Source organism: Cyclopterus lumpus, chromosome 21 (genome assembly GCF_009769545.1).
Source record: "Cyclopterus lumpus isolate fCycLum1 chromosome 21, fCycLum1.pri, whole genome shotgun sequence".
Classification (NCBI taxonomy): domain Eukaryota; kingdom Metazoa; phylum Chordata; class Actinopteri; order Perciformes; family Cyclopteridae; genus Cyclopterus; species Cyclopterus lumpus.
The window spans coordinates 7,001,642-7,029,527 of NC_046986.1; the positions used below are offsets into that span (position 1 = coordinate 7,001,642).

Consider the following 27,886-nt stretch of genomic DNA (forward strand, 5'->3'; position numbering starts at 1 on the left):
CACGTTTGCTGCTTGCTTCAATAAATTTCCCCCTGGGGATGAATAAAGTAAATATCTAATCTAATCTAATTATGCATAATTACTACTTTAAGTATCTGCATGTTGTACTTTCACTAAAGTCACATTTTTAAAAGCAGTACTTTTACTTTTATTTTTACCAACGCGTTGCTCCTTCACCTCCAAAATCAAAAGCTCTGAAGACTGCAGAGAGCGACCTTAAAGGGAGTGTCGGTGGATCTGGGTTCATTCAGACCACTTGGGGGACTCGGGTATCCCAGATCAGGGGGGAGGAGCCTCGGTGGAGGAAGTAGCTCGCGCAGCTCGGACGTGTGTGTGTGTGTGTGTGTATCTGTGTGTGTGGAGCAGTTACCTCCATAGTGAGAGTGTCGCTAACCACTGGAGTGTTTAAACAACAACCTCGGGAAGAAAAAAAAACCCACGCGCGGAGATTGCATTACTTTTTTTCTGGCGTGTGTGTGCGCGTGTGTGTGTGTGTGTGTGTGGTACAGGTTGAAGCGGTGCAAGCTGGTCCAGAAGCGAGCACTACCATGCATTCAGACTGCAGGCTGCTATGGGCAGAGCGGTAATGGTGGGCAGGGAGCCGACAGGGGCCGGGGGTCTGGTCCTGTCGATCCTCATCATCCTCACCGCGGAGGGCTGTCGAGCGCAGAAAGGTTGGTGCCCCGCAGCTGCGGTGACAACTGGGGGGGGGGGGATGTAAAGGGGGGGGGTGCGCGTGACGACCGCGGAGACGTGCGGCCATGCTGGTTTAAAAAAAAAAAAAAGTGTGAACGCGGAGAGCTTTTGGGTGTTATCGAGCTATTGTTCTCTCCCCTCCCCACAAAATAATAAAAAACAGCCCCCCGTACCTTTTTTTTTTTTTTTAATGGCCGAGTGTACGTGCAGCTGCGCGTGCTGCTTCACGCCGCCCGTCGCGGTGGGAGAGACGGGTGGTGAAACCAGGCGAACTGGTTCTGCGGAGCAAAAAAAAAAAAAAAAAAAGGAAAGTAAATGTGATAAAGAGGGCTCGCTGAAACGTTTAAAGTCACAATATGTCTCTCCTCGATAAGCTAGCTACCTTTTTTTTAAATGTATTTTAATTGCTTGTTTGTTTGTTTTTTAAATGGAGTCCGGGTGTTAAGGGTCTCTGTACAGCATATTTTTAGGAGCTCGTGGCCTTGTTTCTCGGGTCCAGGTAGCCCACTTTACACCCGGTACACCGTGCACGTTACTCCCCGCAGTCTGCGCGTTGTGACCGCGGTCGGGTTACTCGACAAAAGGCGAATATTTAGGAGTTTTTTCTCCTTTTTTTTTTTGAGAGCGAGCCCGCAGCCGACCTCAGGTGGTCAGAGGTTGGGGGTGGGGTGACGTTAGCAGTGAGGGGGTATCTCCTCGTAAACACGTGCACGCGGTTTGTCACGACTCTGGATTTCACGTGCACTTTAAAAAAAAAAAAGTGTGCGTAATCTTCTCCGTAGGTCTGACGATAAACCAGTGGGATGGTTATTGAATTATTCTGATGGTGACGTCAGGAAGGTCACCTGAACCCGGTTCAAGTGTTTTGAGGGGAAGTGTTTTGTTGTTGTTGTTGTTGTTTTTTTGTGTTGGTCCCGTTCATCTGGATATTGTGTCCACTGGAGAGGCTCTTGCGTAACGCCCAGAACATCCACTTAGCACCACGAGGCGTGACTGAGCGTTATCTCCACGGAGGGTCACGCGCTCACGTTTCCAGATTTTGACAGCTTGCGAGGGAACACGAAAACAAAGGAGTCCTAAAAACCAAATTAGATTATCGCTATATATCTTTAAAGTGTATGATTCCATCAGTTTGTCTGCAGCCAGATGTTTTTGATGCTTTAGTGAAGGCCTACGACATTCACGCTGTACTGTACCTGTGTAAAAGAAACGCAAACAAAAATCCCCAAATGCACAAAGCTGAAAAAATACACGTTTTGTCTTTTATTACGCTGCCTAATCTCTTTCTGTGTGCTAGAGGAAACCAGTACGGCAGATTTATAGAAGTAAACAAGTCATGCTTATGTCCTCTTTAAGTAGAGGAAAATACAATTAAAGAGATAATTTTGATGTTTTTCTTATTACCAAATCCAATGAAAACCGATAAACTTGCATTGAGTTTTGTCTGTTTGGGGTATTCATTAGAAGACATGAATATGTTAGTGTTAGAACTCCATAGGTTTACTTAAACAGGCCTATTAATTTCCTTAACCGCTTAGTTTCTATCAAAAGTAGGAAACCCAGGGAGCATCTTTTATTAGTTGGTAACGAACCGTGCATTAAATTATCAATAATGCTGTTGATGCACATTTGTAAACGCCTTAAACCACGTTTTTGGCCTCCGAAATAGGCCAAATAACAACAACGTAAGGCGTCCGTTTATAGAAATCGGAAGAGAAGACGCTGCATTTTTAAGTTCATGAACGATTCCGTCAAAGTTAGCGACGGGAGGGAGGGTGGAAACTGAAACTGTGTCGTCTGTGTCGTCCCGCAGGCGATGGCTGTGGCCCGAGTGTCCTCGGCCCCAGCAGCGGGACCCTGTCCTCTCTGGGTTACCCGGGGACGTATCCCAACGACACGGTGTGCGAGTGGGAGATCAGTGTTCCCCGCGGCAACAGGGTCCACTTTCGCTTCGCCGAGCTGGACTTCGAAAACAGCAACTGCCAGGTCAACTACCTCCGCCTGTACAACGGCATCGGACCCGAGAGGAGTGAGATCGGTGAGAGTCACACGGACTAATTCGGGGGGGGGGGGGGGGATGGAAACCACAATTGCAAGCAATAGCTCGCACCAAACAGGCTTTAACTAACCTTCTAGTCACACGTTAAGGAGCCAAGGTCGACCACTAGCTCGCCGATGACCCTTCTCCCGATCTGTATGCGGCTTCATTAGCTTCTTCTTTGTCTCTTGTTTGCACGCGCAGTTGAAATGAGGCTCGGTCAGGAAAACAGCTACTCAGAAAAACAACTTTTTAAAATATTTTTATACACCCAGCAAATAAAGATATATGGCTGCAGCCTGAAGAGCTACTTTACACACAGTTAAATTGTCCGCGTTAGTCACAATGTGCAGTTATAAGCCCGTTACTCGCAGAATTTTTTTTTTTTGCAGTGAACATATTGAAGCTGATTTTTGCACTGCGAACCTGCCAACATCAAAGTATTTGTAACCGCAGTGAAAGACACAACAGTACGCCAGAGGGCTGCAGGGCTTGCTTCCAATGAGAGTAGCCGGTAATGACATCTTGGCTAAATAGCAGATCAATAGCCCAGCTGGTTACGCCCACCACTGAACATGGATTCCTTCAGCATCAACGTGTAATGCATTGTGTTTCCTTTTTAGATGTGCTGTTTTTTTATTTGTTAAACTAAAACAACTGTAATCTCTCCTCTGTCCCGCGTTGTTTTACAGTGAAGTACTGCGGGTTGAGTGTGAAGGTCAAAGAGCTGATTGAGTCCACTGGAAACCAGGTTACTGTCCAGTTCATGAGTGGGACCCATCGCACCGGACGTGGGTTCTACCTGTCCTACTCTACCACCGAACACACAGGTAAAGCCTTGTCCGTACTCGTCGTTGTAGCCCGAGCATGTACACAGAGTTTTAAACTTCCCCGTTTCTAAAGCTTCTGGAAAAGAATTGGCCTTTTTAAATTTTTTTGGTATAAACCCCAGACATGTAAATGCTGCTTTTTATCCTGAACCTTCTCTGACACGTCGACGCGATCACGCCACCGCTACGCGCACCAATGCGCCGGCTTCCCTGCAGCGAGTATGAACTAAAAGCTTAACAGCTGTGCTGGAGGTATTTAGGCACGCAGGGCGATGCCGACGCTATAACGAGCTGACGCAGAGCAGGTGTCGTTAACCAATTCTCATTTCACTTTTGTTAGCGGGCTAACGTGTTCACGGCTAAAGTTGGCCGTGTGTGTGTGTGTAATTAGTTTAGTTTTGCACAAAGTGACATTTTTTTAAATCCTGCTGGTGGCACAAGAGCAACATTTCATCATCAGTCAGTCAGTCAGGTGCAACATCTGGGGACCATGAACGTCTGTACAGGCTTTAGTACCAATACATCCATTAGTTGTTGAGGTAAACAGCGGGGGAGCTGTGCTGCGGCTGGCTGTGCCTGACAAAATGTGTTTGAGTAGATATGGAGAGCGTTTGACTCCATTAGTGTTCAGGTCTGATGTATTTTTTTTGGGGTCCATTTGGGTCTGACTGGTTCCATTGGGGTCCTTTTTTTTTGAAAATTAGGTTTTATGCGTGTTGGGTTGCAGTTGTCCTTGAGGATCTCTAAACCACATTTCAGGAAACGCAACGCTGTTTTCTATTTATTTAATGTGTTGTGGCCAGTGCTGCCGCTCTTGCACATCGGGGGGGGGGGCAACCTATTATTACTGGAGCAAAGGAAATGATGAACATTTCCAATCATCCCGTTGGCAAACAGCGTGTGCCGCTCATGAATAGAATAAAAGAGAGTAACGGTCAAAGAGGACTTGAGTTGAAGGGGGGTGGGGGGGGTGCTCGAGGCTAAATGAGAGGCGCGTTTACGACGTGGTGTTTGCGCGACCATTTGAAGAGTTTATTTAAACGAGATAAAAAGGGGCGATCGGCCACATCTCGGTCAGTCCAGCTGTCGTCGATGCCACCGTGTCTCAAATGAACGTGTGTTTTTTTTTTTTGTGTGTGAGAACAGACGGAATTGAATCCAGACGAGTGGCACCAGCAGACGTGTTTTTATATGTCGCCTGGACAGTTTTATCGTTACGGTATTTGTGGTTTTGTAGTTTTGAGTGTGTGGCTGGTAAAAAAGATGTCTTGGAGGGATCGAGAGAGAGAGAATGTGGGACGGTGTGACATTTAAGAAAAACTGGGAGGGGGGGGAAGCAATAATAGTTTGTGGTTTTATATTAAGACCCCCCCTCCCCCCCGCCTGTTCTCGAAAGCCGTTTAACCTTTCTCTAATGGGAAGTCGTTACGGAGGAAGTGTGTTAACCATTTAAAGTTCTTCATATTATTACAACAATAATAAAGCAACCAGCACTTTTCAAGAAACTAATATTCATGCGGCGTTGGAGTTAACAGGGATTAAACTTCCTTGTTGTTCGATGTTTGTACTGTGGAATATTACAAAAAACAGGCAGCAGGATTCGTAACGGTAAAGATGAAATTGATGCATAAGAAATGGTGATGGATTTCTTATTTTATACAAAATAAAAGCGGAGTGGTATGTTTCCCCGTGATGGAATACAAATGGCACTGACAATATGATATTCAGGATCTTCTCCAAGTCGGTCAGATTCAGCAAATCTGGTGAACTATCGTTCTATTTGAGTCCACTTCCTATTTGGAAATGGTGTCGTCTTCAGATTCCTTATTAGGACAACGACAATAAATGTGCAATCTGGTATTTGAGAAACTGGAATGACTGAACAATGAATAATCACCTGTATCATAGTTTTAGATGCTTTTTGCTCACGTGTGTGTGTGTGTGTGTGTGTGTGTGTGTGTGTGTGTGTGTGTGTGTGTGTGTGTGTGTGTGTGTGTGTGTGTGTGTGTGTGTGTGTGTGTGTGTGTGTGTGTGTGTGTGTGTGTGTGTGTGTGTGTGTGTGTGTGTGTGTGTGTGTGTGTGTGTGTGTGTGTGTGTGTGTGTGTGTGTGTGTGTGTGTGTGTGTGTGTGTGTGTGTGTGTGTGTGTGTGTGTGTGTGCTTTAGCACTAAAAACAAAGGAGAGACAACTGGCGTTAAAGATATAATCCGCCTGATGAAAGAATACTCAAAACCAATTCTGAAATGTATTTTCTCTTCAACGTTGCCGTGACTCTAGCCGGCCGTGCTTTGTCATGTGGAAACCTTTCAGATAAACTGATAATTGAATCCACAAGAAGAGGAGAAGTGTGTGTGTGTGTGTGTGTGAGTAATGGTTGTGTCAACGTGGTACAACCGAATCACACTGAAAGGCAAACGAGGACCACCAACCAGACTTCCCCCTTTTTAAAGAACCGGAGTGTGTGTGTTTCGTGTCAATGCGGACTGGCGTGGGAGGACAGTTTGCACAGCTAAGTAAATCAGTCGTCATGGCGACTCGCGGTGGTTGGAGGGTGTTTGTCAGTCTGAGTCACTGGTTGGTGGACCAGATAAATAGAATCTGTTGGGGGACTCACTGAGACTGACCACCGCCGAGGGGGTTTACGCAGAGTTCCCAGCATCCTGTTGGGCAGGCGCGGTGTGCCTCACAGGGCTTAAAAGGCGCCCGTCGAACACACACTAACACACACACACACACACACACACCTTTTTTTGTGCTGTGTCACTTCGGGTCGAACCGAGCTCTACAGGACGACCGTGGATATGTTGTTGGTTTTGGAATTTGCCAGAAATTTAGGAAATCATTAGTCTCGGGGGTGTTGAGGGTAAAATAAACCGTTTCTGCCATGAAAAAGCCCAGAAGGACAGTTGTTCTGATCCGTTTGTCTGTGTGTGTGTGTGTGTGTGTGCGCGCGCGCTCTTGGAAATAGTTTTTGTTTCCTAGAGAACCCATTTATGACACGGTTTATTTTGCCTTCTGCAGATCTAATCACCTGCCTGGACAAAGGGACTCATTTCCCAGAGGCAGAGTTCAGGTAAACAACATTTGCTTTGTGTGGATATTTGTGTGCTGCGACCGTGCCGTTCAATATTCATTGAGTGAGTGTGTGTGTGTGTCCCTTTCTTCTTAGTAAATACTGTCCGGCCGGCTGCTTGACATCCACCGAGGAGATCTCTGGAACAATCCCTAATGGATACAGAGAGGTGAGGATTTACAGGACGCAGCATGTGTGTGTCTCCAGGTGAGTCACCGTGGCCTCGGGCTGCTGGGTCACCGGTGCCCCCACAGGATCCACCAGACAGCCAGTGTCTGCTTACTCCGTGGCTCAGCCCCATTGTTTGTTTGTTTGTTTGTTTTGTTGTGGTCTCTGTGCACATCGTTCCGTTTTAAGTCTTCTCTTTTCTTCCTTGTGCAAACGTGTCTCTGCTCCACGGCATGCGAGTCCTGGACCGATGACCTCACAGCACCCCCGCAGCGCGTGAGGTCATGGGCGCCGAGTCTCTGGCCGATGACTTCATGCTCGGAGCTCGGGGCTTTAGTTGAAGGAGGGAGGGAGGGAGGGGTGTTGCTGGCTTAATGGGAGGACAGGGAGGAGCGAGGGGGAGAGGGGGGCGGGGGGGGGGGGTGCTTCAGGGAGTGAGGTCCCCCACAGGAACAGAGGAGGGGCAGGGTCAGCGGGTGAAAGGGAGGTGAGATAATAGTTTGGCTGAAAATAATAAGCCTCTAATCCAGTCCAGCTGCAAGAGGGCGCTGTGTGTGTGTGTGTGGAGATAGTGTGTGTGTGTGTGTGTGTGTGTGTGGGGATAGTGACTGTGGAGCCATACTTCATTCTGCCCCACCCAGACCCCGAAGCTCACTTTCTCTATTTTTTTGTCCTCTTTTTTTAATTTAATTTTTTTATTTGGAGTTTACTGTGATCCATTTACTGGTTTTGATATTTCCACATCCCACATATCGTATGTCTGTCTGTGTGTGTGTGTGTGTGTGTGTGTGTTAGCGTGGTTTCCTCTGTTGGAGGCGTGGCGCGGCGCTTCAGAGCAAACGCTTTTGTGTTGTGCGGTGCGGCGTCCTCTCGGATGTGCCGCGGGGGCTTCTGGGAAGTTTAAGAGTCACAGGGCGAGTGTTGATCGCTCGCAGCAGCATTTCGACTGCGCGAGCGCGTGTGTGTGTGCGTGTGTGTGTGTGATTTACGTGCCGAGTGGGGTCACCAGTGTGTTTTCCCACAGTCGTGTCAGCTGTGAATTCCAGTGTGGGGTCTTTTCCAGTAATAAAATTCCACCTCGCTCGGCCAGTTGTTCACAAGGAGCTCTGCAGCCAGACTGGGAATCTGTGGTGTTTTTTTTGTCCATTTCCCAGTGATGTGGCTGCAGGTTCGGAACAGTCATGCAGCCGGCGGTGAGTCATCGCCGTCGGCGACCCTCGGTATCCTCTATACAGACGGGGTGACATCATGCTGACTCATCAGCCTTTTTATCTGCAACAGTCTGAAGGTTAACGGCGTGTTCTCCGCGCCCCCAGTTTCTTTTTCTGTTTTTTAGGAACTGGGAAACTTTTGCCTGCATTTCTGCAAAAAATCTGTGTGCCAAATATGTTAACGATGTCCGTCATTTTATAGGCAATATCGAGTTAAATATTGTGTAGCATGTGATGCTCTTTGGGGAAACTCGATTTTTAAAGTAAAAATATGTTGCCTGAACAGAGTCGGTGGTGACACTTACCACACACACCTGTGTCGTATCTTTTATTACTCAAAATATAATACAAATTGGAACCATATTTTCCAGGGTTGTGCTGGAGCTTTAGTTACTGGCACATTACCAGTATGGTGCGTTACCAGCGTCCCTTAAGCTCGCCTTTCCTCTCCACCCTGCAGTCCTCTCCCGTGTGTGTGGCGGCTGTCCACGCAGGTGTGGTGTCCAACGGCGTGGGCGGGAGGATCAGCGCGGTCAACAGCAAAGGCATCCCTCACTACGAGGCTACACTGGCCAACAATGTCACTTCTACTGGGTGAGGCGCTGTGAGAACAGTAAAAAAAAAAAAAGTATGCGAGACATGAACGATAATAAGTTCTCATCCTGCACTTCTCTCCTCCAGAGGAACTTTGTCCGACAGCCTCTTCACCTTCAGGACCAACGGTGAGTTCTCTTTTTGATTCAGAATTATCGGAAGGAGCTGCAATATCTTTGTCCTGTAAATTAAATTATTAAATCATCTCTAATTTTGTGTGTGTGTAAATGTTGCTTTGATGTGCGTCCTTTTTAAAAAAAATTAGTTTGTACGACCTCTGGAGTGAACTTCAGGACACTCTTTTTTTTAATCTCAATGAGGCTTTTCCTGGTTAAATACATTTAAATAAAATTACACGCAATTATTTATTTATTATATATATTTTTTCCCCCCCCCCGTGCTCTCGCAGGCTGCTCCGGAAGGCTCGGTTTGGAATCCAACGCCGTGGCGGACACTCAGCTGTCGGCTTCGTCGGTGTTCGAGTGTAAAACCGGCTTCGGCGAGGACAGCGTGTGGGCGCCGTCGGGGGCGCGGCTTAATAAGGCGGGGCTGCCCTGGGCTTCTTATCAGCTCGACCAGCGGCAGTGGCTGCAGGTGGATCTCAAGAGGGAGAAGAGGATCACAGGTACACAACCACCTGCGATCATGACTTAAACACAAACACCATTTACCTGTTTTTAATTTGACCGTATGCCTTGAGCTCTCGTTCTCCCCGTCCTCTCATTCAGGCATCACCACCACCGGCTCCACCCAAAGAGAATACCAGTACTACGTTTCGGCTTACCGGGTCCTGTACAGTAACAACGGCCAGCAGTGGTCCATCTACAGGGAAGCAAATTCTTCACAAGACAAGGTAACACAATTACCAAAATCAATAAACCCTATGCGATTACATCATGGGGCTTTTTAGTTTTCCTTCTCCTTCAAATTAGTGCAAATGGACAACAAAAATCTCACGTCGGAAGGCTGCGGGGCCACATACTTGGACCGTTTCCATAGCAACTGGTATTGACTAAGAGATGTTTATGGCAGGAAATGATCGAAGTCAGTGGTTTGAGTTAAGTGCTGCGATAGACAAGCCGGGGACACTTGGGCATTAATAATGAATGGATATGGATTTAGTGGCCGGGCTGGTAGGACGGAGCTGCTGGGGATTCTCACGGACTCTCGGTGTGCACGTGAACACTAAATATTCCACTATTGTTCGGGAGAGAACAATATTGGATATAAAACATGGATATTACAAAATTAGGCCTTTTTAGACGTGTGCGATGCGCCGACATAATCCACGTTTTATGAGCATCCTTCGGACGTACAGTATATGCATCTCAGGTGACCTCGTGTGCAGCCACACGTACATCATGGGGGCATTACCATTATTTGAAGTATGCATGGCTGCATGTAAATGGAAATATTAGTGGAATTTCACTTGGCTTAGAAGGAATATTGTCTTTTTTTGTAATTAGGGCAAAACTTGAAATGTTGTGCGCATTTTAATCGGTCATTGCGTAGAGGAAGGTTGTCACTGCCAACGCTGGGCTACAGTTGGGTTAAAACCTCTGGCTCACTGTGTGGCAGGTGTTCCAGGGCAACATCAACTACCTGCACGAGGTGAGGAACAACTTCATTCCCCCGATCGAGGGCCGGTTCGTGAGGATCAACCCGACGCTGTGGCACCAAAGAATCGCGTTAAAGTTGGAGCTGGTCGGCTGCCAGATTACAAATACAGGTTGGTTTAAAAACAAAAAACAAAGAACGTAGAAAAACATTATTGATTTGTATCAGAAACAAAATTGAAAAGAGGTGTTTTTAAAGTTCCTCTTGTTTTTTGACAGTGAGGCGGAAGACCGAGCAGAGGCCGAGGATGTCGCCGCCCTCTCGTCACACCCCACCCGCCGGTACTAAACGGACCCCTCACCTCGGCGGAACCACACACACCCCCGACATTAGGAACACCACGATGCCTCCTCACACTGGCAAAGGTGCGTCCGATTTTAGTTTTATTTAAAAAAAGAAAAAAGGAGAGATTGGTTTGATCCCGTATAGACGTTCTGATGATTGTTGTCGTATTTTGGCTCCTAGATGTGGCACTGGCAGCGGTTCTGGTGCCCGTGTTGGTCATGGTTCTGACTGCCCTCATCTTGATAGTGGTGTGTGCTTGGCACTGGAGGAACAGGTGTGTGTGTGTGTTCTCATTATCATGCAAAGAAGAATAAATAATCCCTTTTTGAAAGCTTTATTGTGACTTTACTTTTCTCTCTCGGTAGGAAAAAGAGTTCTGAAGGGACGTACGATCTCCCTCACTGGGACCGCACAGGTATGTAATGCGTCTAATACGTCTGTATGTGCACCTGTGGATCTCTCACTGTGGATCTCTCGATCTCTCACTGTGCTTCTGCTGCAGACTGGTGGAAAAGCATGAAGCAGCTGTTGCCCTCCAAGATGGTGGAGACGGAGGATTCCGTTCGGTACAGCAGCAGTGAGGTGGGCCGGCTCACGGGGAGAGGCGCCGTACCCCGACTCCACGCTGAGCCTGCAGGTAAATACGGTTCACCATGGAGACGAGTAACCAGGTGCTCCGACCGAGTCACGGCACGCAGACGAGTCGTGTCTTCAGAGATGCCGAGACGTGTTTATCACAGAAATACAAGTATCCTGATGGTGCAACATAAACTTTGAGTTAAGTCCATTTCCTGCCTTGCAACACCTTGATGAGGTATTATTCTTTTTAAAAAGGACATCACAGCCACCACCGGTCGTACACAGAAGTATTTTTAAACTAGTTTGACATCTTTCTAGTGTGAAAGAACCTTTTTGACATGTGTGCTAGCAGCTGGTGACTGATGGGAAGGATGCTGTGTTTTCAGAATACGCTCAGCCGCTGGTGAGCGGCGTCACGACGCTGGGCGCCCGGTCGACCTTCAAACCGGACGAGGGGCCCGACCCGGGATACTCCGATCCCGACCTGTACGACGCTCCCATCTCGCCGGACGTGTACCACGCCTACGCGGAGCCCCTGCCGGCGTCTGGGTCGGAATACGCCACGCCCATCGTGGTCGACATGGGCTGCCACCCGTCGGGGGGCTCCTCTCTGAGCCAGCCCGCCGCGGCGTGTAGTTTCATGGGTGCCGGGCCAGCCTCCCTGCTCCCGCGGACAGACGGCAGCCAATCGGAGCGGTTGGCTTATGACACGCCCAAAAATGCCACTGGACAGGTCACGCCCACTGAGGATCTGACCTATCAGGTACCTCAGAGTAGCACTCAGAAGCCAACGGGAAAGAGCTGAGGAGTCTGGGATGCACATGGCCTTAATCTGCCCCCCCTCCCCCTGATGGAGGGTTGTTAGTGGAGGAGGAGGTGGTGTGAACCCGGAGCCCGGGCTTGAGTCTTGAATGAACACTACCTTTTTAGCTTTAGATTCATCCGGAGATGTCTGTATTGACTCAAATATTTCTGCATGGCCACAACCTGCTTGTGTAGTGCCATTAAAGTCCTATCACTGAAACCACAAAGATGAATGTGTTTGTGCCTGGTGTGAGGCGTAGATGAGGTGTGGGGGGGGGGGGATAAAAAAAGGAGAAAGCCGACTACTGTTTGATAAAGACTTTGTCCCTGTTCTGTGATCCTTTAGTCGTTCTGTGAAACTGTGATTTCCATTAATCTTTGTGTTCCATGTTGAACTTTGTACCTTTTTTTTTTTTTTTTTTTGATGAGAAGCATTCATCAGATCTAAAAAGGGGGTTCTCCTCCTCGTGAATGAACTGCATGTTAAGTGGCCCACGTCCTCTCTAGAGAGCTCTACTGGTTCATGGTACGTCTCCGTCTTACTTTGTTTAAAAAGCATGACTTGGAAAAAAAAAAGTGTGTGTGTACAGTTCTAGTGATTACCCCCCATTACTGCACACCTGTTCAAACTCCAGATGATTTTTACTGATATTTATTTTTTATTTCACATCCTGCTGATGAGGAAAAACTTTTTTTTATTTTTTATAAATAGCCCCACAAGTCACCGATTACACGTCCGCTGTAGGTTTTTTGTTTTGTTTTATTAACCTCGTCAGAGATGTATGTGAACTTGAAAAAGGCTCAAATGGGGTGAGATTCATAGTGAAGATTCTGTCATAAAAAGACCAAATGTTGCCTTTTTTGTTGTGTATATGCAATGTTGATCCTCAACAGAACCACACGTGTGCCAACAGCGCAGGTGAAGCAGTCTTAATGTGTGAACAAAGTTTGTTTTTAAAACCTAGTTAGTTAAAGAAAAGGTACAAGTGAGATGGGTTAATCTGTTACAGCTGATAGTTTCTTAGCGATTTCCTGTTCGTCCTGATTTTTTTTTTTTTAAAGATTGTATTCGTGCATCATGGTGATTGTCTCGTGTTTGGAAAAAAAAAAAAAAAAATGGGTGTTTTGATTGTCTTTTTGATGTGAATGTTCAGTCTTTGGAGCACCGGTTGGACCGCGGTACCAATCTGACCCAGAACACTGAGGCAGATGGAACGAGCTGCTTTAGAACTTTTACAGAATAGCCACCTGAGGAGAGGAGGGGAGGGGTGGGGGTGTTCTTCACAGCTGTGACACCACTCCGGCTCCATAACCGAGGCAATCTATCTACAGGTTTTGGTGCTCCCTGGTCAGAGGGATTTGTGTTTATGTGGCTCTCACTGATTGTACATAGAGAAATAAAAGAGTTTTAAAAGAAAATGTTTTATTGCAATCTTCAGGCCATAATGGATCGTACACATGGTTGTCGGCGGATGTTATTTATTATGCTAAACACACCTAATAAACAGATTGGCATGCAGACATACCTTTTAAAATGCAAGGCCTGTTTTTAGCATTTGCACCGGCTAATTATTGTGCTGTAATTATATTAAAAAAACATAACTAAATTTACACCGTACAAATTAGCATGACTAGTCGTTTCTGAGACACAAAATACTGCTTTAACACCTCCAGTGAATAGTTTTTGTAATCATTAGAATAAATACATTATGTTAATAAATATTAACAGTGCGTGACAAAACGGTGTGTATTTAAAAAAAAAAAAAAAGTAAATAATATTCAAGTAAAAATCAACATGAAAAAGAAGTCCTTCAGTTGGTCAAAGAAAACATCACAAATAAAAAGCCCCGACATGAGGTTCATTTAGCTGGCAATTTTTTCCAAAATGTCAAACTTGATTCGCATAAACCGTCGTCTCTAAAAACAGCATCCCGGTTCCACGTCTCGCCCTCCATGTTCCTCTCATTCCTCCATGTTCCTCCCATTCTTCCCAAACTTGCACCACGCCACCGTGAGGACGACGGCTACGAGGAGGGTCAGGCAGCTGGTTATGAGGTAAGCGATCGGCAGGAAGTGGTTCTGACCTCCGAACCAGGTCACCGTGGTCAGCACCACTTGCTTTCTGCCTCGGAAGTGCTGCACGGGGAAGTCTGGGAAGCCGGAGGTCAAGGCTGAAAAAGGGGGAAGCTCGACAGTCCTAAGATACCCCCCCAACAGAAGATAAGACAGGAAGCTATCGGACGTGTGTGCCATACTTGAACCCTGTAAGAGACCCGGTTAAAGGATACTGTAGGAGACGTCCACGCTGTAGTTCCCCGCAGGCAGACCCTTGATGAAGGGCTTCTTGGCTCGGTATAAAACCCCGTAGAGCTTCTTGAAATTGGGGAAGGCCGCCTCCCTCATCCAGACGATCAGGTCGTCGTTGATGAAGCCGTTGTTGGCCGGGTCTCGGGGGTCCAGCTCGTATGCGGGCTTCTGCCAGTACCGAGGCTGCGCCGTACCTGAGGAGTGGCCGTCGCACAAATCAAGACGAGACGAAAAGAGACCTGACTCCGATATCCCCCCCCCCCTCTCATCCCCCGTTTTACCTTGGAACACCTGAGCGAGGGTCATGTTGCCGTCCTTCGGGTTGCGGTACTTGATGTTCTTGTCCGTGTACCAGGTGATGCCTTGTCGCAGCAGAGGGACCGGAACCGCGGGGCCGCTGGAGCCGCCGTGGTAGCTCAGAGTGAAGGAGTCTGGGGGAACCGATGGGAGTTCAGTGAGGATGATGATGATGATGATGATGACGACAACAACAACAACAACAACAAGTGTGTGTTATGAGCGGGGCTTACCGTTGAAGACGCTGTTGGCCACAGCACCACAGGGGGCAATGGGGAGTCCCTTTTGGTCCTTTATGAACGGCTCGCAGTACGTACTCGGGTTCTAGTCGGGAAAGAACGGTGAAGACATCAAGTACTGTAATTTGGGGATTTTATTATACTTTCAGAACATTTAATAACAAATTAAATAACATTACTTTCCAGATTCAGGTTTTACGTGCAAAAATATTTAATCAGTTTGCAAATTAAGATTTTCCATACAATATAATATCCATTTGTACATCAAGAAGTTGAAACTAGCGTCACCTCCACTAAGTACACTCTACCATATTTTAAATGCAGACTTAATACATCGTCTCTAAAGTAACACAGCTGGTCTTTGTCGTCATGGTGATGCATGAACACAAACTGTGGCGGAGCACCTTTAAGTTCGTCGTCCTCCCGACCATCTGCCCGTCGTCTCTGGAGTCCATGTATCTGCGGAGGTTCTGATGGAAGTTCTGGAGGCCGTAGTAGAAAAAGACGTCTCCCTGGAACAAGCGGCAGGATGCAGAATTATGTCTTTCAAATTAACAGTGTTGCAAAAAGAAATGAATATAGGAATATAATCTTAACCAGGGTTCTCTCAACCATACTCGAATAACTCGGGTGTCTAGAAAAAGGATTGGAAGAGGACCCGAAGCTGCTTTAGAGGAGCGTTCGTTACCTTGAACGCTTTCTCGATGCGAAACTCCACTTTGCAAAAGCAGTTTAGCGCTGCTTTGCTCACATTCTTCCGCATCTCAAAACATTCGTCACACGAGCCGGCCTTCGTGTAGTCCAGCTGGAAGGACAACGGAGAGTCAAATGGAGAAAGTAGGACACAAAAAGGACCCTTTTTAAAAAAAACAACATTTATTTTTATTGGTATTCAATCGTCTCTTTGTATTTCTCCATGTTAAAAACAAACGGACTAGAACATACTGAGAAACGCACTTGCCTTGAGTTCCTGAGTGCTCTGCACCGTGAGCAGCAGCCACACGCCCAGCAGCATGCACGACAACGCCATGAAGTAGAAGAAGGGCAGCACCGTGTTGGCGGTGAGCATGGGGGACCAGGCCGGGAGCCTCTGCTGCTTGAAGGCAGAGTTGTCCGGCCTCCGAGCCGACGGCCCCGACTTGCCCTTCGCTTCGCCCATGAAAGAGGAAGAGAGGAACTGGACACCGCTGGAGAGCCACAAAAGGGTGTTTAGAAATGGCGCTGCTCTCTGTATCTTCTCTTCCTGTTCTTTATTTCAGCGTTATCTGCACAGAGACACACACACACACACACACAAGCACACACACACACACACACACTCTGCTTGCCAATAATTCCTCCCAGCAGGCCCTGCAGGGCGGGGGTGACTGCCTGTTACTTATTAACCACAATCCTTTACCTAACTACCCCTTTCTGTTTTCTCTTACTTCCATGTTCCTTTGTGTTGCGGACGTTTTCTGCTTCCTTCTTATAGATTTGTTGTCTTACGTGTATTTACTGTGCAATATATCTTTATTCTAATTTGCCATCAAGAGATAATCTGTTAGTTCTGCCCCCCCCCTCCCCTCCCGCTGCTTTAAAACGCTCTATCAAAAGGATGTTATGCTAAACGGCACTTCCTCGCGGACAAGTAAACCGATGACCTCACACTCGCGGCAGGAGGGACTTCCCAAGGTCAGACAAGACAAACACGAGGATGCCGGTTTGATTCGGAGTCCGTTTATTCAATCCGTCGCGCCCGACCCGACAACAGCGAACAAACAACACCACGCGTTTGATACGCGCTCTGGAAAACAGTCAAAGCGCAGCACCGACTTCACGCTGACACAAACAGGATGAGGCCCTCGGCATGGAGGGAGGAAACATCAATGAGTAGCTTTTAAACATCAAGGCCGTCCTTCCATCGGCAATGTTAAAATAGTCCAATTTTGAATTTTTCTTCTTTGCATCCAGTCAGGATGCGACTCTCCAGCAGCTTCATGAGGTCCAGCTTGACCTGAAATAGACACGTACGTACAAATGATTAGAGAATACTCTTCTGACGAATAAGAACTTTTCTAATAAGGTTTTTGACAACAACAAAAAAACAACAACTCTGCTCCTCCCTCATTAACGAAGCCAGATTATGCAGATATTGTTCATATTTAAAAATGAAGATGTGTCCTACTTCACTGTGAAGTCCATTCTCAGAGTTTGTGACGCACACACGATCCACATTGGACCATGACAGTGTGAAAAAACTAGAAGTCCTGCATTTATAATCTTACTTCAAGATATTACCACAAAAAAAAAAAAAGGTACTCATTGTGCAAATGTTTTTTTTTAAAAAGATATTTGATTAATTCTACCCCAGGATTTTAACATTAATGTTGCGGCTGGTAGTTACACAGATTAAACTGAGCAAAGGTCAAACGAAGCCAATGAATAGAGCAGCAGCCTTCTCGTGTCCAGCAGGGGGCAGTAGCTCACCTCAGGAACGTCCACCATCCGTCTCAGCTTCTGGTCCCTCCAGTTCCAGTCCAGAACCACGTATTTCAACGCCTGCACGCTCAAAACCTCTGGACACAAAAAAAAAGCGTTTTGCACAGATCGGCTTCAAAAGCTTCAAAAGCTTCAAAAGCTTCAGAAGCTTCAGAAGCTCTGGAGGACTTCTGGACCGGAAGCACCGGGGTCGCCCCCACACCTACCGTTCTCGAGTAGAGCGCCGATCCTGCCGGGCGTCCCGACTCCTATGTGGGTGACGCCCTTTTGCAGCAGCTTCACCTGCTCCTCGATCTGTACAAATAAATATATATATTTTTTTAAAAACGGTTCATTTTGTTCCCGCGAAACGTGCACAGAGCGCACGCATCACAACGACGTCTCCACTACCTTGATGTGTTTTGCAAAAAGTTTGACTGCTTTGGCTTCGCCCTTGAAGGCGGTCATCTGCCTGGGGGGAACGACGCAGAACAAAATGGCGTGAATAGAAATGAAAAAGTTATTTTTTATTTTTAAATCAAAGGGATCCTCCGGTGCATCGCTTACTTGATGAGCTCGATGGCTCGGAGGGCGGAGCCACAGACCACGAGCAGAACCACGGAGCTCTTTTCCGTGTGCTGCTTTTGGATCTTCGACCACTTGGGACAAACTGGCAGGAGAAAAAAAATAAATAGGAAATAAACACGAGTGTTCAAATGTCAACAGCTAACAAGGAGACTTAAAAAAAGTTTAGAACGCCACTCGCCTTGTTTCAGATACGAGGAGAGGGTGTGCGTCAGGTCGTTGCTGGACAGGAAGCAGGAGTCTGGAGACGGAGGGCGGACAGACGGTGACCTCAGTGAATCAAATCGATCGGCACATACTGGACTGAACTTCACAGGAGACTTTAAAAAAAAAAAAAAAAAACTCACCCCGCAGTTTGAGCTCCTCCTGCTCGATCACAGAGAGCTTGTCCGAGAAGTGCTGCGTCGCCAGGGCCTGCAGGTCCGCCGGAGAGCCCGGTTTGGGCTCCGAAGAGGACAAGACGTCCGTGATCGTCTTCTTCTGGGGAGCGAAAAAACGCGGCCGCGTGCGGTAATGTTCACAAAGCCCAGTGACGGTTGTCCCTCATTAAAAAAAAGACCCAAATACCACACTCACCTTCCTCTTTCTTTTGGGTTTCGTTGACGTTCCGTCCCCCGTGTCTCTCTTCTGAGGAACAATGCACTCTTTCTGGGGGAGACAATGCACGCAGAACACTCGGGGGTAAAAATCTAAATATGTTAAATGATCCATCCATCAGATATGTTATCGACTTATTTATTGCCTAATTGTTCCAGCTCTACATCAAATACATCACATTGTTATGTTCAAAATGTAACTTTTTTTTACTACTTATGACAACATTACAATTTTTGGTGCTATTAATTCGATACATTACTTGATATCTATTCAATAGAATAGTCACGTCGTGGTTTAGCAGAAAACTGTTTTACTACTAAACACGCTGGAAAAATAAAGAAACTTTGCTTTTACAAAGGAAGGGCATTATATTATATTATATATATATATATATTATGTCGAAATTCTGCTAAAATTCCATGTCTGACTGCTTCTATAATACAGATGTAAAGTTTTTCATAGATTTTTTGTAGTTCTTAATTTACATGTTGTCTGTTTTGCACTTTATTACTTTATTATTACTACGAGAGAGAAACATACTTTCAGATCTTCTGTACGTTTCCACAAATGTAAGAAGAGACAATAAATCTGACTGATATTATTATTGATATTATTATATTACCGGTTCAGTCTTCTTCTTCTTCTTCTTCTCGGCCTGAACCGTTTCCTCTGCTACACTCTTCCTCTTCCCTGGTTGTTTCTTTTTGGTAGTTTTGTGTGTTTGTTGCGTCTCTTGTCGCCTCTCCTCCTCCTCCTCCTCCGACGCACCTGGAAGAACAAGATGGCGACGTTTCCCCGTCACACGAGTCAAGATGAACCGACGACTAAGATCGGTGATGAGAATCCGCTTCATCGGCAAAAGTGTGTGTGGACCCCCGATCGAGGACTGACTTCCTGTCGCTCTCGATGAACACACAGAAACAGACGAAGCCAGACGACTAAAAAGCCGAACCAGGTTTATACCCGACAGATGTTTACATGTTTTTAAGACGAGGCAACGCCTTACACGTTTTGGCTATTCGACACAACCCACAGTCACAGGGCCAGAGATCGAGTTTTAAAACGGTTCCGGTTGCTCCTTCAGGTGAAAGAGTCCTCCGAGCAGAACATTTCGGCTTCTACAGAAAACAAGCTCTCCCCCGAGATAACAATCGTGCAGCAGACCTCAATCCAAAGCATGTGGTTGTATTTAGCTACTGCTTCTCTGTGCATACCTCACGCTCGGAGCCCTCAGGCTCGTCCGAAGCACCTGAGGAAAAACTAAATGCCAGAGCCGAGCTCGGCGATAAACTCGTGGATTCAATGCCGTGCCTTTACTGAAAAATTCAGCATTGAATCGTCCTTAAAATGATTCCAGAGTAGGAAAAAACATGTTTCTTACTCAAAGCCAGTTCAGTACAATAGCTAGAAACCGCTATAATATGTTGGCTAAACTCATACTGGATACATATTCGATTAATTTCCATCCAAATTGTTGTTTTCTTTGACACCATAAAAGGGTATTCACTTTGGAGTGTTTCAATAAATAACCCTAAATATTGAAAGAGGACATTCTTAAAAGTAAGGGCGATAAAGATGGCCGTTTACATTTAGCCATTACAAACATGTGATAATAGGCCTCCTCTTTTCGGGGAGATAATGCCTCAATACGGACGACTCAGGATACGCATTTTCCCAAAAAGGCAGATCTGGTGAAATGAATACGTTTTGGACCTAATATTACCATAACGAGTACAAAAGAGCATTTTAATTAATTGACTCAAACTTCCTTTTATCATATATAGAGTGAAAGTGAGACCTCCACCGAGCCATCAAGATCCATCATTTTCGTTCATCTTCGCCAGGAGGATCGTCCCGAGTGATATTTCGAGTGATATTTTGGGATGTCCCGTTACGGCTGCATTGGCTCAAGGACCTTTTGTGGTTGTGGAGACTCGAGTTTCATCAAAACACTGTTTATTATTGCACATTTTATAGCCCTCACCACTACCGTGACCAATAGTGATAACACAGCTGCGTCACCAGAGAGCCGCTACTCTCTTTTAGTATTGTGGGCTGTGTGTGTGTTTGGCTAACGGAGCTACCAACACACACACACACACACACACACACACACACACACACACACACAGATTGCCTGCACACTTCTCCGCTTGTTTTTGAGTTTGAATTGAGTGTTTGCGACGCCTTAAAGCCCACCGGTGCCTCGATGGAGTGGTTAGCCGAGTGTGGGTAGCATTCATTCGATCACCACGAATCTAATCTGATAATAGAAATGCACGCTTCCTTCTTGTGCGTGCGTGTCGGTTTTAAACTTTTCCTTCATTGATCCCCGGTGACGTGATACCACCAAAAGTTGATTCCGTTTCAAGTTGTTTTATCGTCGTCCCTCACGATAACATCTGGCATCAGCCTAACACCTGGTTCCAGATGTTCTGCCTTGTCCTCTTAATTACTATCTTACTATCGATTCACCCTCACAACCCCTTTTATTTTGTCGGTGTTGTTGTTTATTTCTTTGGGGCCATTATCGTTGAAGACCATAAAAAAAAAAAAGAACAAAAAAAAGGACAATGTGAAGGATGGACGAGGAAAGGTCCACTCTTACTCTCTCTAGCGGTTCTTTTGTATTCCATTGTTCAATAACCACACCCCCTTCAACACATCATCCCTCACTCCAGCCACACACTCCTGTCGATAGACCACTCCCACTATTGACGGGTCAAAGCAATCTATTCCCACTCTCTTACTGCGCTAGATCCTCTCTCTCTAAGACCAGGAAGAAGGAAGACTAATCACAGGGGAGGACTTTAAGATGTTGGAGATAAATGGATAACAATCCAAGCAAAGTAGAGGCCTATGCCCAGTAAGAGGTCCACCTGTAGCAGGTGAGTGTATACTTCCCTGCGATCGGGCTTTGGTTTATACGTGTGTGTGTGTGTGTGTGTTTGCAACTGTGAGTTTAAGAGGTATAAACAAGATTGTAACCAATTAGCAAATCTTTTTTTTTTTAAAGAAAGCGAGGCAGCCAGGTAAAAAAAATGCCAATGTCAAAAGTTCACTTTTCTGATACGATTTGCATGCTCGACGACGTGCACGATTTGCGTTGCCGAGTCGACAGCGCGCACCGCTAGTCACCTGACGAGGCTGTTTTTGTACTCGATGAGCTTTGAAGTGCACGTCAATACAATAAGCCTGTGGGTTCAGACGGGAACCAAAAACCCTCGGATGTTAGCGCGCACTTTTAATCTCTCCATTAGCACGACGGCACACCGATCAAGGAGCCGTTCAGCGGCACTCTGGAGGTTGATGAGCTTGTTTCAGCGCGTATTTAAATGTGCCGTTATGTCGGGAACGACTCTGAATAATCGAGCCGATTATGGGGTGCCGATTCTCACTGAGCGCGACGGACACGACGCACATTTGTGCACAGATGTGCGTCAACAATGTAACATCACAGGAGGCTGTAAGGCATCAAGAAGGGTTATCGTTTTCACCCTGAGAGAGACGGTGCTGAACCATCTCCATCGCCCAATAACAATGCTATCGAAGCTTTTTCCTCCCAAACTCCTAAATGTGTCACAACGTGCGACATCTGTACTTCACCATTTCATACACTGATGGGAGGAGCTAAAGTTCCACCTGTCCATCAGGAGTAGCTAACATTCATACACACATTGGAGCAATTTTGGGGTCAAGAGTCTCGCCCGAGGACGCATCGACATTGGACTAGCGGAGCCTGGGATCGAACCGCCGATCCTCCTAATTGGAGGACGATCCCGCTCTACCACTGAGCCACAGTCGCCCGTGTACGCAAGCTGAGAGAACACTACAGGTCAATAAGAAGTAAGAGGTTATAAAAAAATAAATAAAAAATTAGCATTGGGTTCCTCCATCTTTGTACATGCTATTAAAACACAATATTTATCCGGCTAATTCTTAATTTATGAAGGCCTGGGGGAAGCGATTTATTTAAAGTCATGCAATCTGTCTTCAATTAGCACCTGACATATTAAAACCTTACAAATATATAAGACATAAAACGGGTAACAAATTAAAATGCGGTGACGGGCTGAACAACTTTTCTTGGTATAGTAAGGATGAACACCATTTTACCAAATACATTCCTACATTGTGTAGTCCACATTCACTGGGTTAAGATCTGGCGCTTGTTAATTGCTTAATTGTATAAGAGGGTACCCTTTTAGAAAGATCTGTAGGATATTAAAAGAACCAACAAATGAATATATTAGCCGAGAATAAAAAGGACGGCGAATGACCGGAGTCTGTGACAGCGGCTAACTAAATGCATACCAGATAAATAAAAGTCCAAAGTGTCTCAAAAAGAGAGAAAAAAAGAACTAGAGAACATCGATTGCACTTTTGTCTTTGTCCCTTTTGACTCTGATGAAGACGCAGTGCGAACAGACTAACGTGTCGACTCCACTATTAAAAGCTGCAAATCAATCAGTGTGCAGTACTTTCCCCTTGGAGGCGAAAAGCAACCGATTCAGCAGAACGCTGTGCGGACAAGACCTTTTCAAGTGTTGCCTGCCGAGCAGTAGATAATCTACGAGAAAGGTCGATATCGTCAACGTGCCCCCCCCGCCCCCCCCTCCCGATACCCTCCATGCCACGCTTGCTCCAGATGGCGGACCCAGTAGGAGGAAACGATGCCTCCCGTCAGTCGCATCCGAGGTAACGAGCCTGCAGCTCGGCTCCCCATAAATAAATGAAAAGTCAATGGCAGTGGAGAGGGCTCAGATGTAGCTCGGCCATCTTTAGTGGTTGATCGATAGAGGCGACTGGTTTTAATGGGTGGTCTCTTAACCATCAACCCAGCTTACTCCATTAGTCTGAATAAAGATACCACTTTGGGTAACTTATCCCTACAAGACCAAACGCATCCTGTTGCATATAGGAATGGAGATACGGTGTAATATTTCTGTTGTGTGCTTCTATAAAAACAATATGATACTTTCCATGAAATCAATGCAGCGCTTGTTTAAAACAAAATCAATAACTCATCTCAAGACATGCCGTGTTGACCGACTTTGGGAGCGGGCGTAGCAGTTATTTTTTTGGGGGGGAGGCCTACAGTTTCCTCTCTGAAAGCCACGGTTTGAGCATGTGTTATTGTTAAATCAATGGGGACTTTTAGGCCGCATGCACAAAAATTAACAAGCAAGCGGCGTGGCGGTCGAGTGGAATACCATCCTGGTTACAAATGCATCGGCGTCCACGCCGTTCAGTCCATTGTCATTTCGACTTTGTGTCCAATTACTTCGCTCCCTGCAGATCGTCGCGTCGCTAATCCTGGGATTTGTTGTTGTTTTTTCAAGCGGGCTAACTGAAGTTGAAATAGAGATGAGGTCGAATCCACGGAGGATTCGCACGGCCTCGCCACATTTAAAAAAGCTCGCCCAATGAGGGATGGGAGTGTTATTTGGTCGTCCTTGTTCGGGTTCGTCGGGACACTTAGCCAGGGCAAAATTATTTACAATTTCCTTACTCGTTGTTTTATAGAATATAAAAAGTATAGAATAAAGTAAAGACCTTGAATCTATCCAAAGTCTTGGTGCGAGTATCGTCGCTCATCAACTGGTCCTAATTTTCTGCTACAGTTCAAAGCACACGTCTGATTATCTATGATCTGACCTGAGGTCAGCCCGCTCAGGAATTCACTCGGCAGCGGTAACTCAGAAAAAAAAAGTTAAGCCGAATTGACTTGTTTCAGTGCCAGCCTTTGTGTCCTTTGCATAATTCATTTTCTTAGATGGTAAAGTCCCCCCCTAACATAAATTGGGTCAGTGACATTCACAGTCGAGCCAATCCGAGGTGGCAGCGTGTCACAGGAGCTCCTGATGATGTCGCACAGGGAGGCGCTAATCAGAGACATGAGGTTATGTAAATAACCCAATAAGCTCTTGAGCTCTCACAAGAACCGAATGGGGAAACCTTTTTCTCGCCAGCACGTTGCAAGGTATGTAAAAGGGGGATATACTGTGATTATTTAGGCTTTTGACACGACTCTTCCCACTTGTCATTATTGCTCTTCCTCCCGTTCTCATTTGCGCCATGACCTCACCTTTGCATCCATTCCTCCCTTGCTTCTTTTAATAAATGCCCCCGACAACAGGCATCGTCTTTCATGCCCTATCGAACGCCGTCAAGAGGCTGCGATGTCCGTCTCAGAGTGAGGATATATAGGGTTAATTAATCGTGTTCCAGTGTTAAGTGCCCGCCAAGCACAGACAAAGATCAAGGATCAATAAAATGGCAGAATTTCACATGTTCGTTGTTCAACGAGCTCCCGTCAAGAAGTTCTTGTTCCACACAAATAAACTTTCAGTGGAAAAAAAACATGACATCATCACAAAACAATGTCGACCAGATTTTCCGACAACACCGATGTACAAATGGCTGTTGTTTAAGCTTTTCCGCAGCTACGCTTACCATTTGATTTATAGGCCCGAGTCACTGTAATGCAGGAGACCACCTACAAGCACGCAAGTCATTCAAAACGCATCAAACGCATCCATCTGGACAGAAGACGGCAAGAAAAAATACATTTATTGAGATGGTAGGTCTAATTTCAACTGCCTAGTATGAAACTTAAATACTATACAAATATTGCACAGTACTGCATTACATTATACACCACCATTATCCAGACATTATCGAGACTTCAATACCGACGGCGAGGAGGAAAATATGGATTCCAAGTGCAGCCCTGGGTTCAGATCATAGGAATCTGTATCATAACAACATGTTTGGATTCTTTTTGCAAGACGTGCACAGTTGCTGCGAAAAGCCAAGAACACTATTAAAGTTTCTCAATCCCTCTCTGGAGACATTAATGAGCACGCACGTTAACAGTCAGTCACAACTAACTGGCTGAAAAACGATGGTAAACTCTCTACAGTGTGACACTTTTAAGCAGTCGCAGGGAACGCCGGCCGCTCGTCATCCAACGCTCTCCGACGCTTTCTGCTAAAGTCTTCAGCGTATGAAGCATTTCGCGAAACGTGCAGCCTCACCGCACTCATAATCATAAATTACAAGTGACAAAATTATTTCAGGGGCTGTTCAACATCTCTCTCTCCCTCTTTCTCTCTAGCTGCATCATTTCTCTTACCAGCCATGCCTGCAGTGCTTGTGCTCGCGGCAGCCAAAGCACACATGGGCCATGTAGCAGCCGTACAGTGTGTGTGTGTGTATGTGTGTGTGTGTTACAAAGTGCCGAGCCAACTTGACCCTGGAAACTGGAAGCCAAAGAGGACTCCGGGGGCTTCGACTGAGCCAGCGTCGCTTGACAGGTGGACATAAAGTGGAAATGAGCTGCTCACGGAGAAGGAATTGAGTTTTCCTGTGAAGGTACCGACTGCCTGCATGTGTAGAACAGGAGTTAAGTGTAAGTTTCCTTTTGGTGATGGTTAATGTTTTATTCTGAGTGCAGCCGGTGTGCCCTTTTGAGCTGGACGGGGGCAGGCGGGAGGGGGATGCAGGCACGGTGCCCCGGGTGCTGCTCGGATAAATAAACAGAAGGTGGTCCGCCGCATGTCCGACTGCCAACCTGCCTGCCAGCGGACAGTCCTCGGTGGAGGCGACCCTTGCAACCGTTATTAAGGCAGACTCTAGCTCTGAGCCAGAACTTAGATTTAGAGGTATTTTTTGTGTGTGTGCGCACGTGCTTGTCTAGACACTGTGAGCACGCTACAGACGAACACAAGTCTGACGAATGCCATCTGTGTGTGTGTGTGTGTGTGTGACAGAGAATGAGCGTAGTGAGGTGTTCAGACACCATCACCATTAGTCAATTGAAGGCCAAGAGCAAGGACGCAGGAGGCATGCGTCTTGGCTTGCCCGCTCACATTAACGGCACCTTCAAGACGGGGCAGGGAAAAGAAATAGAAATGGCCCCGGGCCACCAAAGAAAATACAGGATCACCAGCTCGCATCAGCTCCACCACATCAGCGCCACCACACGTCGTCATCTTGTTCCCATTTAAGCTTACCCACGAAAGGTTCTCTTTAATTCTAAACCTCATTTTATTTATTTCAAATCTGGGCCTTGATATGATAATCTGAGTTAATGCAGCCAATTGTATTAGGGAGTGGTCCTGTTGCCCGTATGTGTGCGGGGAATATAAAATTTCCCCCGAGCGCAGCAAGTTTTGATGGTTTAAAAAGTGACCTCATGAAAACTCCTCAGTAATTGTGTTAAGAGCTTTCATCATCCCTTCCCGTCGCTGAGAACAAGTGGAGTAAAAGGAACGCAGGGACAGCTAAGACAGCTTCATCCGTCTCCGTGATTGATACAGAGAGGGCGAGAGGAAGGGAGGGAGGCTGAGATAGTCACTCTCCTTCCGCACAGAGGCCAAGAGAAAAATACTTCCATGCAAACACAATCTATTAAGTAAGCCAACACTCTCACGGGGATTCGATAGCCGAGGGGGAGAGTTGTTGGCTACGGTTTGAACCAGCTAGAAAAAGGGGGCTGGCTTTTCCGTTTGGTGTTTTTCCCCGACACAATGTGCGTCCCTTATGTACGAGTGTTGTTCTTCTTGTTTAAGAGAAACTGGAGGTCGGTGTCGACCCATGTTGACAACAAGTAGATGCCGTCTGTGCGCTACACAAGTAAAAGAGAGGATGACTGAGACAAATGGAGCGGGGGAGAAGAAGAAAGTAGTCGCATTGCTTTCCTGTTCAGTAACTGAATTTCTCCGAGGAGGTCTTAATCACAGTCTTAAAACAACTGTGACATAACAGGCCTCCAGACATTTTTTTTTTTTTAAATACTTCACTTAATTGCTTTTTGCAATGTCCAAAAAAACACACGGGCCCAACTTATCCAAACAAACCAACAACCCGGGGATCAGAGACGTTCCCGGACCCGGGGAGAGCTTGGACTGGAGAAGCAAGAGCCGACCGGCGGAGATTACATCATCCTCCACTAATATGAACCCGGCTTGCTTTCTGCCTCTAAATATGGGATGAGAACACCAAGTCAGAAAAAAGCTGGCTAGCTAACACTGTTAAGCTCATGTAATTTGCTTCCCCCCCACACACTGTGTGTGTGTAAGAGTAAGACTGCGAGATGACATAAGCCTCAAACAAATTAATGCCAGGCGCAGGCCGATCCATTTCAGTCACACTAATATTCATGACAAGATGCCTTCTGATTGTCGATTAACCCACAAAAGGCTTATATAATCTGCATAAGCCTCAAAATCACCAATTGTAGCGTCAAGACGGCACATATAATCAACTTTCTTCATAGAGGACTTTTCATACGAGAGGGTATGTCGAGCATAGCGCTTTATAATGAAACAAAATTTAAAAAAAGGCAAATTTAAACAAGGGAAAATAGACAATAATATTGTATTAGGATAAAAAAAAGCCATGCACCCACTTTCCAATAGTTTCTTGGAATCAAGACGATCAAAAGAAACACAACTCGAAGCTTCCCTTCCACCCCGAGCGAGAGGTGGGAGGGCAGACACC

At 46.2% G+C, this 27,886-nt stretch overlaps 3 protein-coding genes across 4 annotated transcripts; 1 reads left to right on the forward strand and 2 right to left on the reverse strand.

Moving 5' to 3' along the window:
• Nucleotides 1-272: 272 nt before the first annotated feature.
• dcbld2 (discoidin, CUB and LCCL domain containing 2) lies at nt 273-13,321 on the forward strand. Its single transcript, XM_034560882.1, has 15 exons — nt 273-674; nt 2,510-2,734; nt 3,427-3,564; nt 6,585-6,636; nt 6,733-6,805; nt 8,476-8,609; nt 8,697-8,737; nt 9,019-9,234; nt 9,338-9,462; nt 10,188-10,338; nt 10,445-10,591; nt 10,692-10,785; nt 10,877-10,926; nt 11,014-11,148; nt 11,477-13,321. The coding sequence occupies exons 1-15, from the start codon at nt 572-574 to the stop codon at nt 11,893-11,895; spliced, it is 2,103 nt and encodes a 700-aa protein (XP_034416773.1). The 5' UTR covers nt 273-571; the 3' UTR covers nt 11,896-13,321.
• Nucleotides 13,298-16,284, reverse strand: tmem30c (transmembrane protein 30C). Of its 2 annotated transcripts, XM_034560884.1 has the most exons (7): nt 15,699-16,281; nt 15,426-15,542; nt 15,142-15,249; nt 14,732-14,822; nt 14,483-14,632; nt 14,183-14,395; nt 13,298-14,044 (listed from the first exon to the last, which is right to left on the reverse strand). In XM_034560884.1, exons 1-7 carry the CDS (start codon nt 15,894-15,896, stop codon nt 13,857-13,859), a joined length of 1,065 nt encoding a protein of 354 aa, XP_034416775.1. In that variant the 5' UTR covers nt 15,897-16,281; the 3' UTR covers nt 13,298-13,856. The 2 variants fall into 2 exon arrangements, with proteins under 2 accessions (XP_034416775.1, XP_034416774.1); XM_034560883.1 differs by having other exon boundaries at nt 14,183-14,632; nt 15,699-16,284.
• Nucleotides 16,285-16,434: 150 nt separating this feature from the next.
• On the reverse strand, nt 16,435-25,524 carry cmss1 (cms1 ribosomal small subunit homolog). The gene is made up of 10 exons (XM_034561801.1): nt 25,518-25,524; nt 19,002-19,147; nt 18,359-18,430; nt 18,130-18,262; nt 17,964-18,023; nt 17,765-17,867; nt 17,609-17,669; nt 17,425-17,512; nt 17,207-17,295; nt 16,435-16,733 (listed from the first exon to the last, which is right to left on the reverse strand). Exons 1-10 carry the CDS (start codon nt 25,522-25,524, stop codon nt 16,650-16,652), a joined length of 843 nt encoding a protein of 280 aa, XP_034417692.1. The 3' UTR covers nt 16,435-16,649.
• Nucleotides 25,525-27,886: the final 2,362 nt, after the last annotated feature.